Below are 14,230 nucleotides of genomic sequence, written 5' to 3'. Positions count from 1 at the left end.
TTCAAAACAAATGAATGAACAGATCAATTAAAGCATTGTCCATCGCTGCCTACTACTTTTTCCCATCTCTCAAGCAATTTTCGAATTCCATCTAGAAAAAATAACTCGTCTTTGGAGGCGATCCAATTTTGGAGCCAATTTTCGATTTCTGCGAAAGAAGTGAACCGGTGACTTGCTGCATCCTTCGGAACAACCAATAATTAGAAGCAGCAATGTCCAGAGAATACGGCGGGTGCGGTAAAACATCCCATTTGAGCGTTTCCAAATATTTTTTTACGACTTTAGCGACATGAGGCCGAGCATTGTCATGAAGAAGAACTTTATCATGTCTTTGCTCGTATTCCGACCGTTTTTCTCGCAATGCACGGCTCAAACGAATCAATTGTAGCCGAAACCGATCGCCCGTAATGGAATCGCCAGGTTTCAACAGCTCATTGTAAACAAGATCCTTTTGGTCCCATCAGAACTTTTCGAACCATGAATGTTCGGCCGTGGTATTGATGTTGAGGTCGATGGCAACGATTGACCGAGCTTAGTAGTATTTTTCTTTTTGGGGTTGTCGTAGAATATCCACTTCTTCTCCAGTTCACAATCCGATGCAAAAAACCTTTTCTCTGTTGTCTTTGAATCAGCTGTTCGCAAGTGAAAAATCGCCTTTCAACGTCTCTCAGTTTCAGTTCATAAGCACCCAATTTTCTTGTTTTTGACTCATTCCCATGACTCTCAATCGTACAGAAATGGCTTGTTAAGTTATCCCCAATGATTCTGCAAGCTCCTCTTGCGTTTAACTCTGATCTTCTTCGAGTAATGCTTCTAATTCTTTGTCTTCGAATTTTTTTGGCTGTCCAGAGCGAGGCTTGTCTTCAACACTGAAATCTCTATCTTTGAAACGTCGAAACCATTCTCTACATGATTTATCAGTTGGAGCAGTGTCACCGTAAACTTCGACAAGCATTCGATGGGCTTCAGCCGCACTTTTCTTCCAATTAAAACAGAAAATCGAAATCTCCCGCAAATGCTGCTTGGTTAACGCAAAATTCGACGTTTCAAACACAAAATCAAGATTTTGTATGAAACTCAAAGCAATATAAACTGAATATTATTAGCAAATGTTTATCCTCTCTGAAACCGCCAAAATCAGCTGTCACTATGAACCATTCACAACAGCTGGAGCCATCTTTAGGGAAACGGATCAAACTAATTTGTATTCCCAATATTATTATTATTATTATTATTATTATTATTATTATTATTATTACATTATTATTAGTAAAAAACTCTTATTATAGCTAATGCGATATTGATGCGTACTGGACTGTATTCATTCAACACTATCTTGAGCAGCCAACGACGAATACTCATGGAGCACGTATACAGAGGTGTTTCTTATTCATATTCCAAAAATGCGTTTGTGGAATGACTTTATCACAGATCTTTATTTTCAGCGTAAAATTCTCTTTAATTTTTATCATTATAAAAATTAAAAAATTTTTGAAATTTAGGGGTGGGGCTGGGGATATGCAATAAACAAATAAATTTGTTTTTGTTATAGTTATGAAGTAGAAGACTCTTGCAACCATTCAATTTTTATTTAAAACGTTTTTCTCTTTCTTTCATAGTTTTGACAATGTTCAATCTAAAAGAAAAAAACGATTCTTTTCAAGGAAGGATTTTATCTCCTTAATACGACTCAGCATAAAAATGTATAAAAATACGACGTATAAAAATTACGTATCTCCTATTTTTGCATAGAATACTAAAAGCTCATTTAAATCGAAGAGATGGATCGGGAAAATTCATTTGGTTGTGTTCTCTTGTAAGTATTTCTTTGAATCTTAGCAGAAAATTTACGGTAAATAAATATGTAAACTAATAAAAAAATGATAGTTGAATTAAACTAATAATGCTTATATCGAGTAAATATGTGTTTATATTTAATACAAGTATTCTGTTAGAACTACAATATTAAAAAACATATTTATTAGAATTTAGTAAATTTTTTCTCAGTGTAATGCATCTTAAAATGCTAATACAGTTCTTTGATTGGTTCATGACATTTTAATATTGTACTTAATGAAACAATCTTAAATATAAAAATCGATTGAATACTGGCCATAATAACAATTTCAACTTATAAGCAACCTTGCATTTCAATGTATTTGATTTCTGATAAGTTGAAATTGTTTTCTTATTCCTTATTTCTAATTTTTTTATTCTTTTTAATGTCTGAATCCTGAACTATAATATGTTAGTTATTAAGTTTTGCTGTAATAGCGTCCAAATAGCGCTATTAACAAAACGTTAATAAAGCGCATATAATCGCTTTTTTAGTGCTTTATGTAAATTTCTATGTTATTAAAGCAATTAGAATACCAAAAATATACATGCTGATTACTGTTATATCAAAAAATGAAAATTTAATCAAGGAAAATGGAGAGAATGGTTAGACTTTGTCTCGCAGGTATACGCATAGAGGCGAACACATGAATCCAACGCATCTTTTATGACTCTGGAATATGGGTCAACGTCCCAAAAAAATATCTGTTCCGATGGATAGTGCGAATGTCAGTCCTACTTTTGGATCAATGAACATAATCCTTTTGACGAGAGACTGGATCATGTGCGATCTCAGGTAATAAAGAAACGAGATATGAGATATTTTAAAATGAATGCGCTATTAAGCGAGGATATTCATTTAAAATAAAATAGTAACTTTATTTATAAAATAAAAACAATAAATTAAAGGTTACAAATAAATAACATGAGATATCAGTATTACTGTAATTAAGCTTATCTATCTATTAGTGAACGGATTTTTCTAAACTGTAACTTTTTCTATTAGTGAATTGATTTTATTAAACTATAAGTGTGATGTAAGTATATAATGTGAATTACATAAATACGCATCTATAATGAAATACAAAAAAAGAAGTATAATTATATGGATGCATGTATGTATGTTCTTTGCAAATGAGATTAGGAGGAAATGTGGGAAAAGTGAATTGAAAATCATTATTAAATTTGGAAGGGAAAAAATCGATGAATTCTTGAAGCGGATAAGTGCTCAAGATTCGCAATAGAAAAAGAAGAAATCAACGAATATTTGGAGCGGATGAATGCTCAAGATTCATGATTGAAAGAAAAGGAGACAAGAGGAGTAATACTTGAGACAGAGGATTTGAATGGATTATTATAGCATTTTCGCGATTGGATTTTTTTTTTTAGAAGTGATCCGAGAAGATTTTTATAAGTTTATTATGTTATTATTTGTTGACTTACATTGGGCTTCTCTCTCTCTCTCTCTCTCAAAATAAAGAGGATGGCACCAACTGCGGAGCCCATAACTAGAGCAGAAGCTGTATGGAATGAGTCACATAGGATGGCCATAATTACACCACAAAGCCAACGCCCAGAATCGAAAATATCCGGCGCATGATGTGTATCACTTCACGAGACTTTTCGTCCCTGCGCTTCCGCGGATCCTCTATTTATATTTCAAAAAAGAGGTGTGATTCTCTTTGTCTAGAGAACAATTGTTATGTTGCTATGTCATAAGATTTATGATTTTTCTTAGGTGCTGTCGTTATTGATTCAGAGTATATCATTAGGAGTTTCAAAAAGAAAAGGAATGATTTTCGATTTTTTTTTAATGCGGCTGATAGATTGCTATGAATGAATGATTTTGTTATTTCGCGGAAAAATATAGCTAGGTAAACAATCGTTTATCGTGTCAGTTTTAGGATTATTGCGTGCATGGTAACCATTAGTCGTGAGTCTGAATAGCGTGGGAAATTATGTCATATATTTTATGATTTTGGCGCGACGTGGCATCTGTTTTTCTTAAAATGAGGTTGTTGATCAGTTTTGGCCAGCAGCTTGGGTGGTCACTATTACGATCTAGATACATTTATGAAGTATTTCGCAATCTTATCGCTTTCAGCCCTGTATTAATGTTGTTATTGTTTTTCACATTGATATGGTTGACATTTATGAGTTTTCACGGAAGTTGTTTTGATCCCCCTTTCGTTATCAGGAGACTGCATTTGAATCTCATAAATACCATCAATAGTTGCGATGTGGAGCCGATTCTTTCGAAAGAAAAGAATCGTGGCGCCTACGTAACATTAAATATCTATGTTGATATATTATAAGTAAATATTCCCTTGCCCTTTGCAGATATTTCTTTCTTTCAACAAAATATTTCTTTCATAGCATACAAATTTGGAAATTATTAAGTGTCTAATACTTTACTTTATATCAGAATTTCGGCATATAGAACATTAGGAACTCTTACTGCGAATATACTACAGATTTCTGGCGTGCAATAAAATATTCATTTAAAAATACATTCTTATTCATTCAAGAACATCAGACTCCCTCTTGCAATAAATGATTTATTCTATTCAATAAAATATTTTGATTAACGTATTTCTTTACTCAAGAAAGTTACATTCCTTATCGGAAATAAATTATTTTCTTCGTGCAACAAAATATTTATTTAAAATTTTTACTCTTTTTACAATCTAACGATTTCTTCTGTTCAATAATATATTTATTTGAAAGTATTTTTATTTATTCAAGAATGTCGGCATTTCTATTCCAAAATGATTTCTTTCATTTAATAAAATATTGATTTAAACGCGATTTTCAAATTCAAGAAACTCAGGCTTCTTATTACAAATAAACCACTTATTTTATTTCAATAATTGTATTATTCATGTCATGAAATCATTACTTATAGTAACAAAATCAAACTATACAAAATGATTTACTCAAAATAACAAAATATTTATTTACGAGACATAATTTATTATTGTAAAATGGATATTTGCTTGTATCGAAGAAATTCATCGTTTCAAGAAAACGTATTTTCTTATTTCAACAAAATTTTTTTCTTAGTGTAAGAGCTGTCTTCCTCAATGGTCTCTCGTGGGAAACCGTTGAAAATGACGCAATTGCAAATGCGATAATCAAACTAATTCATCAATTTTCAAGCAATCAAGATCAGACGAAAATCAAGATCCAATGGAAATGTTGGAAAATGTTGGAAATGGTGGAAAATGTTCATTGAATTGAATCGTTGAATGAAAATCGAATCGTTGATGATTTAAAAGGATGGAAACTTGAGATTATTACTTACGCAGAATCTGATCGTTCCATTCATCAACATCCCCGTGAGAACGATATCCGATGGTCCAAACCCGATAGTCAGAAACAGAAATATTGCGACAGTGGAAACATTTAACAAATAGAGTATTCTTTCGACCATCGAATTCAAAATATAACGGTGGAAAACGGATGTCATCGCTAACTGGAAACTTGACCGTCGCATTTTCTTGCAAGCTCCTATGCAATATTACATCCAACCTTCAACACACTCCATTCCGGAGCTATTTCTCACGCACGGGAAAAACAAAACTGACCGTAGGAAATTCATTTTAGAATCAGAAACAAAGACTCGACGGTGGAATTCTTTTCTTGCCTGGACTATAATTCTCCAATCCACATCCCAAATGACGATAGAACTCATAGACTATCAACCGGAAATCAGAATGTGACGGTGGAATCCTATGATCGACGACATAGTCGCAATATCCATCATCATTTGTCAACATTCACTGACACGACTTATCTTTATTCATTGTACTCATATCAAACTGTTACAATCTGAATTTCACGCATCATGTAGACTGACGGTCAAACATTCTAATTCGACCGTCACATTTCGCAGTTTCTTTGTTTCAAGAATTTGAGATCATGCAAATTTACATTTCTTATAGGAACACTTGTGATGGAAGGAATCAACATCACTTTACCGGTCCAAATTAATTTGACTATGAAACTCAATCTATGGAAACTAAAATGACTCACCGTATCGCGGAACATTAACTCAAAACTTATGACCGTTCACGTTATCTACGCACGAAAGAAAAACAATGAAAACAAACTTAATTGCATAGATATATGTCTCATCGGCGCAAGGAAATAAAACAAAAGAAATATAATTTTCTTTTTAAATGATATACTACCTATGAACTAACTCATCATTTAAATAATAGCGGCTTTCTACCAAGAACGCACTTTTCTGTACTGAATACTAACTATATATATTTCAATTGGTTATGTAATTATCGATGGATAATTATATATGTCACTATAGGAATATGGAATGATTTAATGTTCACTAATAACTAAGTACAATTTTCACATTACAAGTTTGTATAAAGTCGGATAACACCGGATAACAATCAATTTGTTTAATGTTCGTAATCTCTTAATTGTAGACATATTCGCGTAAATGTTCGTAATCTCTTAATTGACAACGCCTTGGGACTATTGTCCTAGGTCAATTAACTCGATTCCTGATAATGCCCCGAGATAATTATCTCAGATCAGGTCGTGATATCGTCTGAGGAATATTCTTTGAGTCATTCGGGTCGCGGATACGCGGTAACGTCTAAGACCGTCTTGTATCGCGTTTGACTCTGAGATTTTTCTAAGACTGAGAAGAGAGTAGAGGTTTTCCGTGACACGGTCAAAACTCGAATCCTAATTTTCGTTGATTCCCATCGATTCCCGATTCCTCGTTCGTTCTCGTCATGTTTCCTGAAATCACCTGCATTTTGTTGATCCATAGATCACAGAAAGCCGCGAAACTGACGATTGCGACAGTGAGACGACGGTATGCGGCAAATCCAGCGCCGACAAAGCAAGTAAGATTTCGATTTGCAATCAGAAACGAATGTATCCCCAACAGAGCGGTCTATCCCTTTTGAAATCGTGCGGGTCCTCGCTCCTTCAAGATATCGATGATTGTAAAATAATACATAAAAATGTGCGTATGTGAATGTATAAGAGCTGTCCGCTAAAATTTAATCAATTTTTTGTCGTGCACGATCTTAGAGCTCATATACGGAATATAGGTATAACTTAGAAATTAAAATATTAACTCTAAGCGTTTATACTATCGCGTAAATCCAATTGTGTATCTGCTACATCCGCGCTCGGAACCGTTCAGTTGGAGCGCCTCCTTGTCGACCTTTCTTTTGGCCTCGTGAAATCGTAAATCCGGGAACATTTTCTCACTGACATCATCCAGTATACACTTTATAATGCAACCGGGATTTTCTCAGGATCCAGTCGCACTGTGAAACTTGTTTAAAATTGTAGCAGTTTGTGGCATCATTTCTGTATCAAGCCGAAAACATTTTAGACTCTCCTCGTATATGGATCTTGATTTCTGAAGTGTAAGTAAGAACAAGATGTGTTCAAAAAATATCGAACTTAGTTGGCAAAAATACATTTATTCATACATTTACTTGTTATTCATACACAATACATTTATTCTAATCTCCTTCAAAGCAGTTCCATTGGTAATGCACACACTTCTCCCAACAGTCAGCCATTATTGGAAATATTTCTGGAACACATCTTTTAGATGGTGTTCAGTTGCATCGCATTCTGCATAATGTCTTCTCTTGATTCAAATCGAGCCCCTTTTAGTGGCATTTTTAATTTGGGGAATAGCCAAAAATCACGGAACCATGTCAGGGGAGTAGGGAACTTGACGAACCACGGAAATGTTGTGTTTAACTAAGAAAGTCTGAATCAGATGCGAAGAATCAAGAGAAGATGAATGAATACGAATAAATATACTTTTGTCCGACTAAAAGTTCGATACTTTTTGAACACACCTTGTATATATAAACCAAGCACACATAAACCAGATGATGTTTATACCAACGTGTGCTGCTTGCCATTAAAACACTAATCAGAGCTTCCTCAAATTTCCGAATTTAATTTTGCATCTTCCTTTTGATATGTCACATACAATCAATTTATAAAGAAAGAATATACTTTTTCGATCTCCATCATTTTCCTGTCTTAATAATTTTTGGATTTTTAACTTTTCAGTAAAATTAATCTCCTGTAAAAATGAATGTTTGTACCAAATTGATACTTGACAAACTTTTAGTTCAAAATTATAAGGAATAGATCTTAAGTAGCATTTTACTGCTCAAATTCAAATTTTTGTATATTATAGCATGAAAAAGAAGTGCACACTCTTAATAATTAAATTTTGAGGTAGTAAAAACACGACAGATACTGTCGAGAGTAGTGTTTTCGAGTGCAGTAGGTTTTAATCTAATCTAAGATCCAGAGTCGGATCGATGACGTATGCTTTACTTTGATTCCTGATTGGACGGAATCATGATACTTTCAAGTCAAACATGAATTAATCGAATTGAGTCGGGTTCAAATCCACCGTATTCAACGCTATATTGGGAATTTAAATTAGTTCAGTCCGTTTCCCTAAAGATTGTTCCAGCTGTTGTGAATGGTTCATAGTGACAGCTGATTTTGGCGGTTTCAGAGAGGTTAAATATCTGCTAATAATATTCAGTTTATATCGCTTTGAATTTCACACAAAAATCTTGATTTTTACTGTGTTTGAAATGTGTGTGAATTTTGTGTGAAACAAGCAGCATTTGCGAAAGAATTTGATTTTCTGCTTTAATTGAAAGAAAAGTGCGGCTGAAGCCCATCGAATGCTTGTCGAAGTTTATGATGACACTGCTCCAACTGATAAATCATGTAGGGAATGGTTTCGACGTTTCAAGGATGGAGATTTCAGCGTTGAAGACAAGTCTCGCTCTGGAGTCAAAAAAATTCGAAGACAAAGAATTAGAAGCATTACTCGAAGAAGATCAGAGTCAAACGCAAGAGGAGCTTGCAGAATCATTGAGGATAACAAGTCGTTTCTGTACGATTGAGAGCTATGGGAATGATTCAAAAACAAGGAAATTGGATGCCTTATGAACTGAAATCGAGAGACGTTGAAAGGCGATTTTTCACTTGCTGATTCAAAGATAACAGAGGAAAGGTTTTTTTGCATCGGATTGTGATTGAGATGAGAAGTGGATATTCTACGACAACTCCAAGAAGAAAAAACTATACTATACTACATTAAGCCCGGTCAATCGTTGCCATCGACCTCAACATCAACACGGCCGAACATTCATAGTTCGGAGATCATGCTCTGTATCTGGTGGGACCAAAAGGGTCTTGTTTACTACGAGCTGCTGAAACCTGGCGATTCCATTACGGGCGATCGGTTTCGGCTACAATTGATTCGTTTGAGCCGTGCATTTCGAGAAAAACGACCGGAATACGAACAAAGACATGATAAAGTTATTCTTCTTCATGACAAGCTCAGCCTCATGTTGTTAAAGCCTCATGTCGTAAAAAAATATTTGGAAACGCTCAAATGGGATGTTTTACCGCATCCGGACATTGCTTCTTCTGATTACTGGTTGTTCCGAAGGATACAGCAAGTCACCGATTCACTTCTTTCGCAGAAATCGAAAATTGGCTCCAAAATTGGATCTCCAAAGACGACTCATTTTTTCGAGATGGAATTCGAAAATTGCCTGAGAGATGGGAAAAAGTAGTAGACAGCGATGGACAATACTTTAATTGATCTGTTCATTCATTTTGTTTTGAAATAAATGCATTTTTGAACACAAAAAAACGGACCGAACTAATTTGTTCTCCCAATATAATATAATAAAAATAATAATGACTAAAGTAGTTAGCATTTTTATCTTTACAAAGATATCGATTTGATACTGAATTTGATACTGATGATTCACATGCAAATATTTATTGATAAATATTTATATATAGAAAAATTATCAGATCAAATATTAATGTATGTATTATTTATTTCAGAACATCCATAAACCAATTCTGCTGCAACTATTAAAAGCAACATCCGCCATCATTCTTACTGGGTACATTCCTGAAAATGCATCGAGGTATTTTAATTTTGCATTTTAATTTCGCACTTTAATCTCGCATCAGAGTATGCAGACAATTTATAATTCGCGATTTGTGTTTTACATGAAATTTATAAACCGAAGAAATTCAATAAAATATCATTAAAATATAGACAACTAATTTGTCAGGAAATTTCTCAAAAAAAATGAAAAAATACTAATCATTAATTCATTTATGACAATTCATATTGTAACAGTACTTGCAAATAATGAATGCACAACTTCGTCGCGTGCTTTAATATATTTCTCAAATAAAAAAATTCTCTTACTGGATGACTCAATAACCTGACAAAATTTTCGCAAAATATTAAAGTTTTTACACAAATACAAATTGAGCACCAGGCATGAGAGCGTACCACTTTTTCGTTAAGTTTTACTTATTCTATAATATTCACGCGAAAACACAATTTGCGACGGCAACAGAGGAAAGTCGTTATATACAGACAGGAAAGTTATCGGAGGACAAGAGAAATAGGCTGTAAAAATAACACAGAAATTAACAAGTAGATACCAAGTATATTTGAGACGCAGATTCACTTTCAGAAATTAGTTTGAGAGACCTGGTGTTACAGGCTTGGCATCAGCGGAAAACAATAAAGTTGATATTAATGCTGGTTAGGCAACCGCATTAGATCTCGCTAAATCTCAGCTCTACGAAAGATTATACGAGTATTGTATGACAACCAGATGTGGAATAAAATCTGTCGCCGGTATACAAGAACTCGTATACTGAAAAAATATGTCATCAGGATGTATTACGTCTGCGCGAATTGGAACGGATCTCTAATGCGGATTTTACAATGATTCTGTTATCGCAATGAACTAGTTAATACAATGAAATAATACAAATTGATTCGACTGTGGTAAAGGAGCGAATGCTAATCGGCAGCTAGTATTTCTCTCGAAAGGAAAAGGCGTTCTGATGAATGATATGTGGTTCGTAATTTTGTTGATTCACACAGCATTAAATCGGCCATTCGGAACTTCTCAAATTTTCATGCGCGATCCAACCAACGCTAGGACCCTCGTGATTGACAGCTTCACAATTATAGCAACGTTCATTTCACTTAACGACTTCTCGTATCCTCCGATATCCTGTTTCCTGTGAATCGGTAATCGCTAATATGATTTCTCCAGCCTTTCTACGATAGCCCTCTGTTTGCGAGGAAATCGTGCGTCCTCTCACAATTTGCTGGCTCAGCCACAATACAAGTGCCGGGAGTTTTCCGTGAATTCACACAGACCATTCGGCCCCTTTTAATCGGGTTCACTTACGCTGCCCCGCGAATCGTATAGATCCTCGCGGACCGCAATCTTTGCGCTTTAGGATGTGCAATATAATTTGATACGGGACTTCTATGATGCCCCTTGGATTATTCGAATTGGCTTAAAAGGTTCTGGCAAGCTTCAAGCTCCGCATAGAGGTGTCTTTATCTCCAACTGATATCCTTTTCAGCCATTTGGCATATTTGGTTGAGGTGATTTCCAGCTTATTCATATCCTTCTCTGCATAGTAGTTTTCCTTCTTTCAATAGTGGATGAGGTGACAAGATTAAAATAATTAATTTAGCCACTAAGTTCGTCGCGTCGATGATATTAGATTTAAATGTAATACTAATTAATAAAATAAGTTCTTAACAAACAATTTAACTAAATGAATAGTTAGCGCACGCTCGCATGTGCGCTCGCACGCTACTGGCTCTCTGAATCGAAAGGACGTAAGATCCCCCGACAATTTGCTATAATGACAGAAAAAAATTGTCACATCACAATATTTTAAACAATAGTTAATTGTTAAACAATAGTTAATTTATGTATCTATATGTTGATGTACCCTCCATTTTATAGATACATAATTTTTAATAAATAATTTTTAAAAAATTAATAATTGAACACGATTTGAATGCTTATCCTTCATTAAGCATTTCGCCAAAATATCCACGGCATTTTTATCTGTAGGAACAAATTTTATTTGAATCAATCCCTGATTTCGAACATTTCTAGAGAAATGATATTTTATTTCAATGTATTTGCTTCTATAGTAAATCATGTTTTCCTTACTTCATTAATACTGAGAGAAAGCGGTTGTGGAACAGCGTTAGTTTGAAAGAAGTTCAAGCCATAAGACATACGGGTCGAATGCGTCCATTAGAAGAAGCGATGGAATTGTATCAGATTGAACGATTTCTCCTACTTGATATATTATCGCAAGTTTGCGAAAATCTTATTTTAGAGTACCCCATTTTGGAATCGTTACTGACTATACTCAAATGGGGCAGTTAACCTCACAGATCAGTATGGGTGCACAGACAAGCGTTGCATTACTTTAAGGGAGGAATTATAATCAATTGTCGCATAACGTACCTGTTGGTTTGTTTACATATCGGTCGTACATTTTTTTTATTATTCTTATTATTCTTTTTATTATTCTTTTTATTATATTCTTTTTATTATTCATTATTTTTTTCATATTGTTTCTTTTATATCTTCGGAGAGAGTCACATATTGAGCTTCTATTGTCGAAAATGCAACTGTTGTCTGTTTTTTAGAAAACCAATTTATTGGTCCGCTAGCTAACATGCACTTCCTGAACAAGATTTATAATCGTGATCAACTCTCCAATCTCCGTCTGTGAATACATGTAACGGTTTTCCATTAAATTATCTTATAATCGATAATTTATTTTAAGTAATGAATAACATGCTTAGCGCATTTTCAACGTTGTTGTGGATTTAAATGAAATCTGCTTAAAGTCTCTGTAATATCCGGCCTTATTGTATTTGTCAAATAGATGAGATTACCGATTAACTCTTTGTATGGTTTATGTTCCATATCCTTTCTCTCTTTGAGAGTTTTTACTCTCATTTTCTGCTAGCTTTATACCTGAAACCAGAGGTTTCACACAGGTGACATGATATTATATATAAATCGATGAATTCATTTATGTATTTTCTTTGTAAAATTTTTATTGAATCAGTGTCTTCATCCCTCTCGAGTCTCACGTCAAATATTTCTTATACAATAGGTCCTAAATCTTTCATTAAAAAATGTTTGCTTAACTTTGTTTTAACTTTACGCAAGACTTCTATAGATGCTGACGCTAAAAGTAAATCATCCACGTAGACAACAATTATTATAGTTATCAAAAATGCAAGATTCTATCTAGGACGCATTTACTCCAATTTCTTTTAATTTCTCACTGAATTTATGTTGCCAAGCTCGGCCGGATTGTTTTAATCCATAAATAGGACGACATAGTTGATATATTTTACGATATATTATGACTTTATTTATTCCTTTCGAACATCAGTGGTTGTTCCATACATACTGTTTCTACACTGAGAAAAAATATAGTCAATTTTAATAAATATTTATTTGAATACGGCCAACTAAATATTTATTAAATATAAAGACATATTTATTTGATACAAGAAACATTAATTTGATTTAACAATCATTCATTTTACTGAACGAATATTTATTTATAAGTAAGTAAATGTTTAGTTGGCAGTATTGAACTAAATATTTTAATTAAAATTAAAATTAAATTAAAATTGACTATATTTTTGTTCTCAGTATAACAGATCACCCTATATATACGCTAGTTATATATAGGCCTAGTTACGTCTATCTGATGTACGTGATAATTCATCTCTACATTAATTGCTAATAGTGTTCTAATCGTTTGTTCGTGCCGGACCATAAACTTCAACATAATCGATATCGAATTTTTACTCATATACACGCGCAACTAATCCAGTTTTATATCTATCTATTCTCCCCGTTTTGAAACCTTTTTATGCGAAAAATCCATTTAGATGAAATGACTTTTACATTTGATGTTTTATTCACTAGGTCCTATGCATTACATTCTAATAACGAGTTATATTCATTTCGCATTGTCTTTAATCATCTTTTTTTAGCTGATTTCTCGAGTGCATCTTATATCACTTTTGGATCTTTATCTAAATCATTTGTTGCAATGTTTGCTATATGATATTGTTTTTTCAGATGCTTTGGGATACTAGTTCTAATTATGTTAGATCTATAATATCTCGAGCTCATTTACTATTCTCTGATTGTAATTCGCCTGTGTCTGTATTGTTCTATCTGTATTATTGCCTAATATTTTTTCTACAACTCCATCTCATTCTTTTCACTATACGGCCCGCGTCATTGATTACCTACGTTTTTTGATATTTCTAATTCGTTTTCATTTGTCCTTGGTATTAAATTTATATCTAAGGATAGAACTTTATTCTGTTATCATTTACTCTTCAATAAAACGCACGTCTCGACTTTTAATTATTTTTGTGCTACCGGAAATTCATAATCTATACGTCTTTGATTCATTACAATAACCAACTAAAATTGCTTTCTCTCTTTGAATC

At 33.6% G+C, this 14,230-nt stretch overlaps 1 protein-coding gene across 1 annotated transcript in view; it reads left to right on the top strand.

Moving 5' to 3' along the window:
* The window catches only part of LOC105622101 (galectin-8-like), a 205,507-nt gene that overhangs the window by 36,457 nt on the left and 154,820 nt on the right, over window positions 1-14,230 (top strand). Inside the window, exon 2 of the mRNA XM_012203533.1 lies at window positions 9,733-9,818. Within this exon, the coding sequence (XP_012058923.1) occupies window positions 9,733-9,818 (86 nt within the window). The remainder of the gene's footprint in view (window positions 1-9,732; window positions 9,819-14,230) is intronic.

This window comes from Atta cephalotes (genome assembly GCF_000143395.1).
Source record: "Atta cephalotes unplaced genomic scaffold scaffold00040, whole genome shotgun sequence".
Taxonomy (NCBI): Eukaryota; Metazoa; Arthropoda; class Insecta; order Hymenoptera; family Formicidae; genus Atta; species Atta cephalotes.
This window is presented reverse-complemented; position numbering and strand designations above follow the sequence as displayed.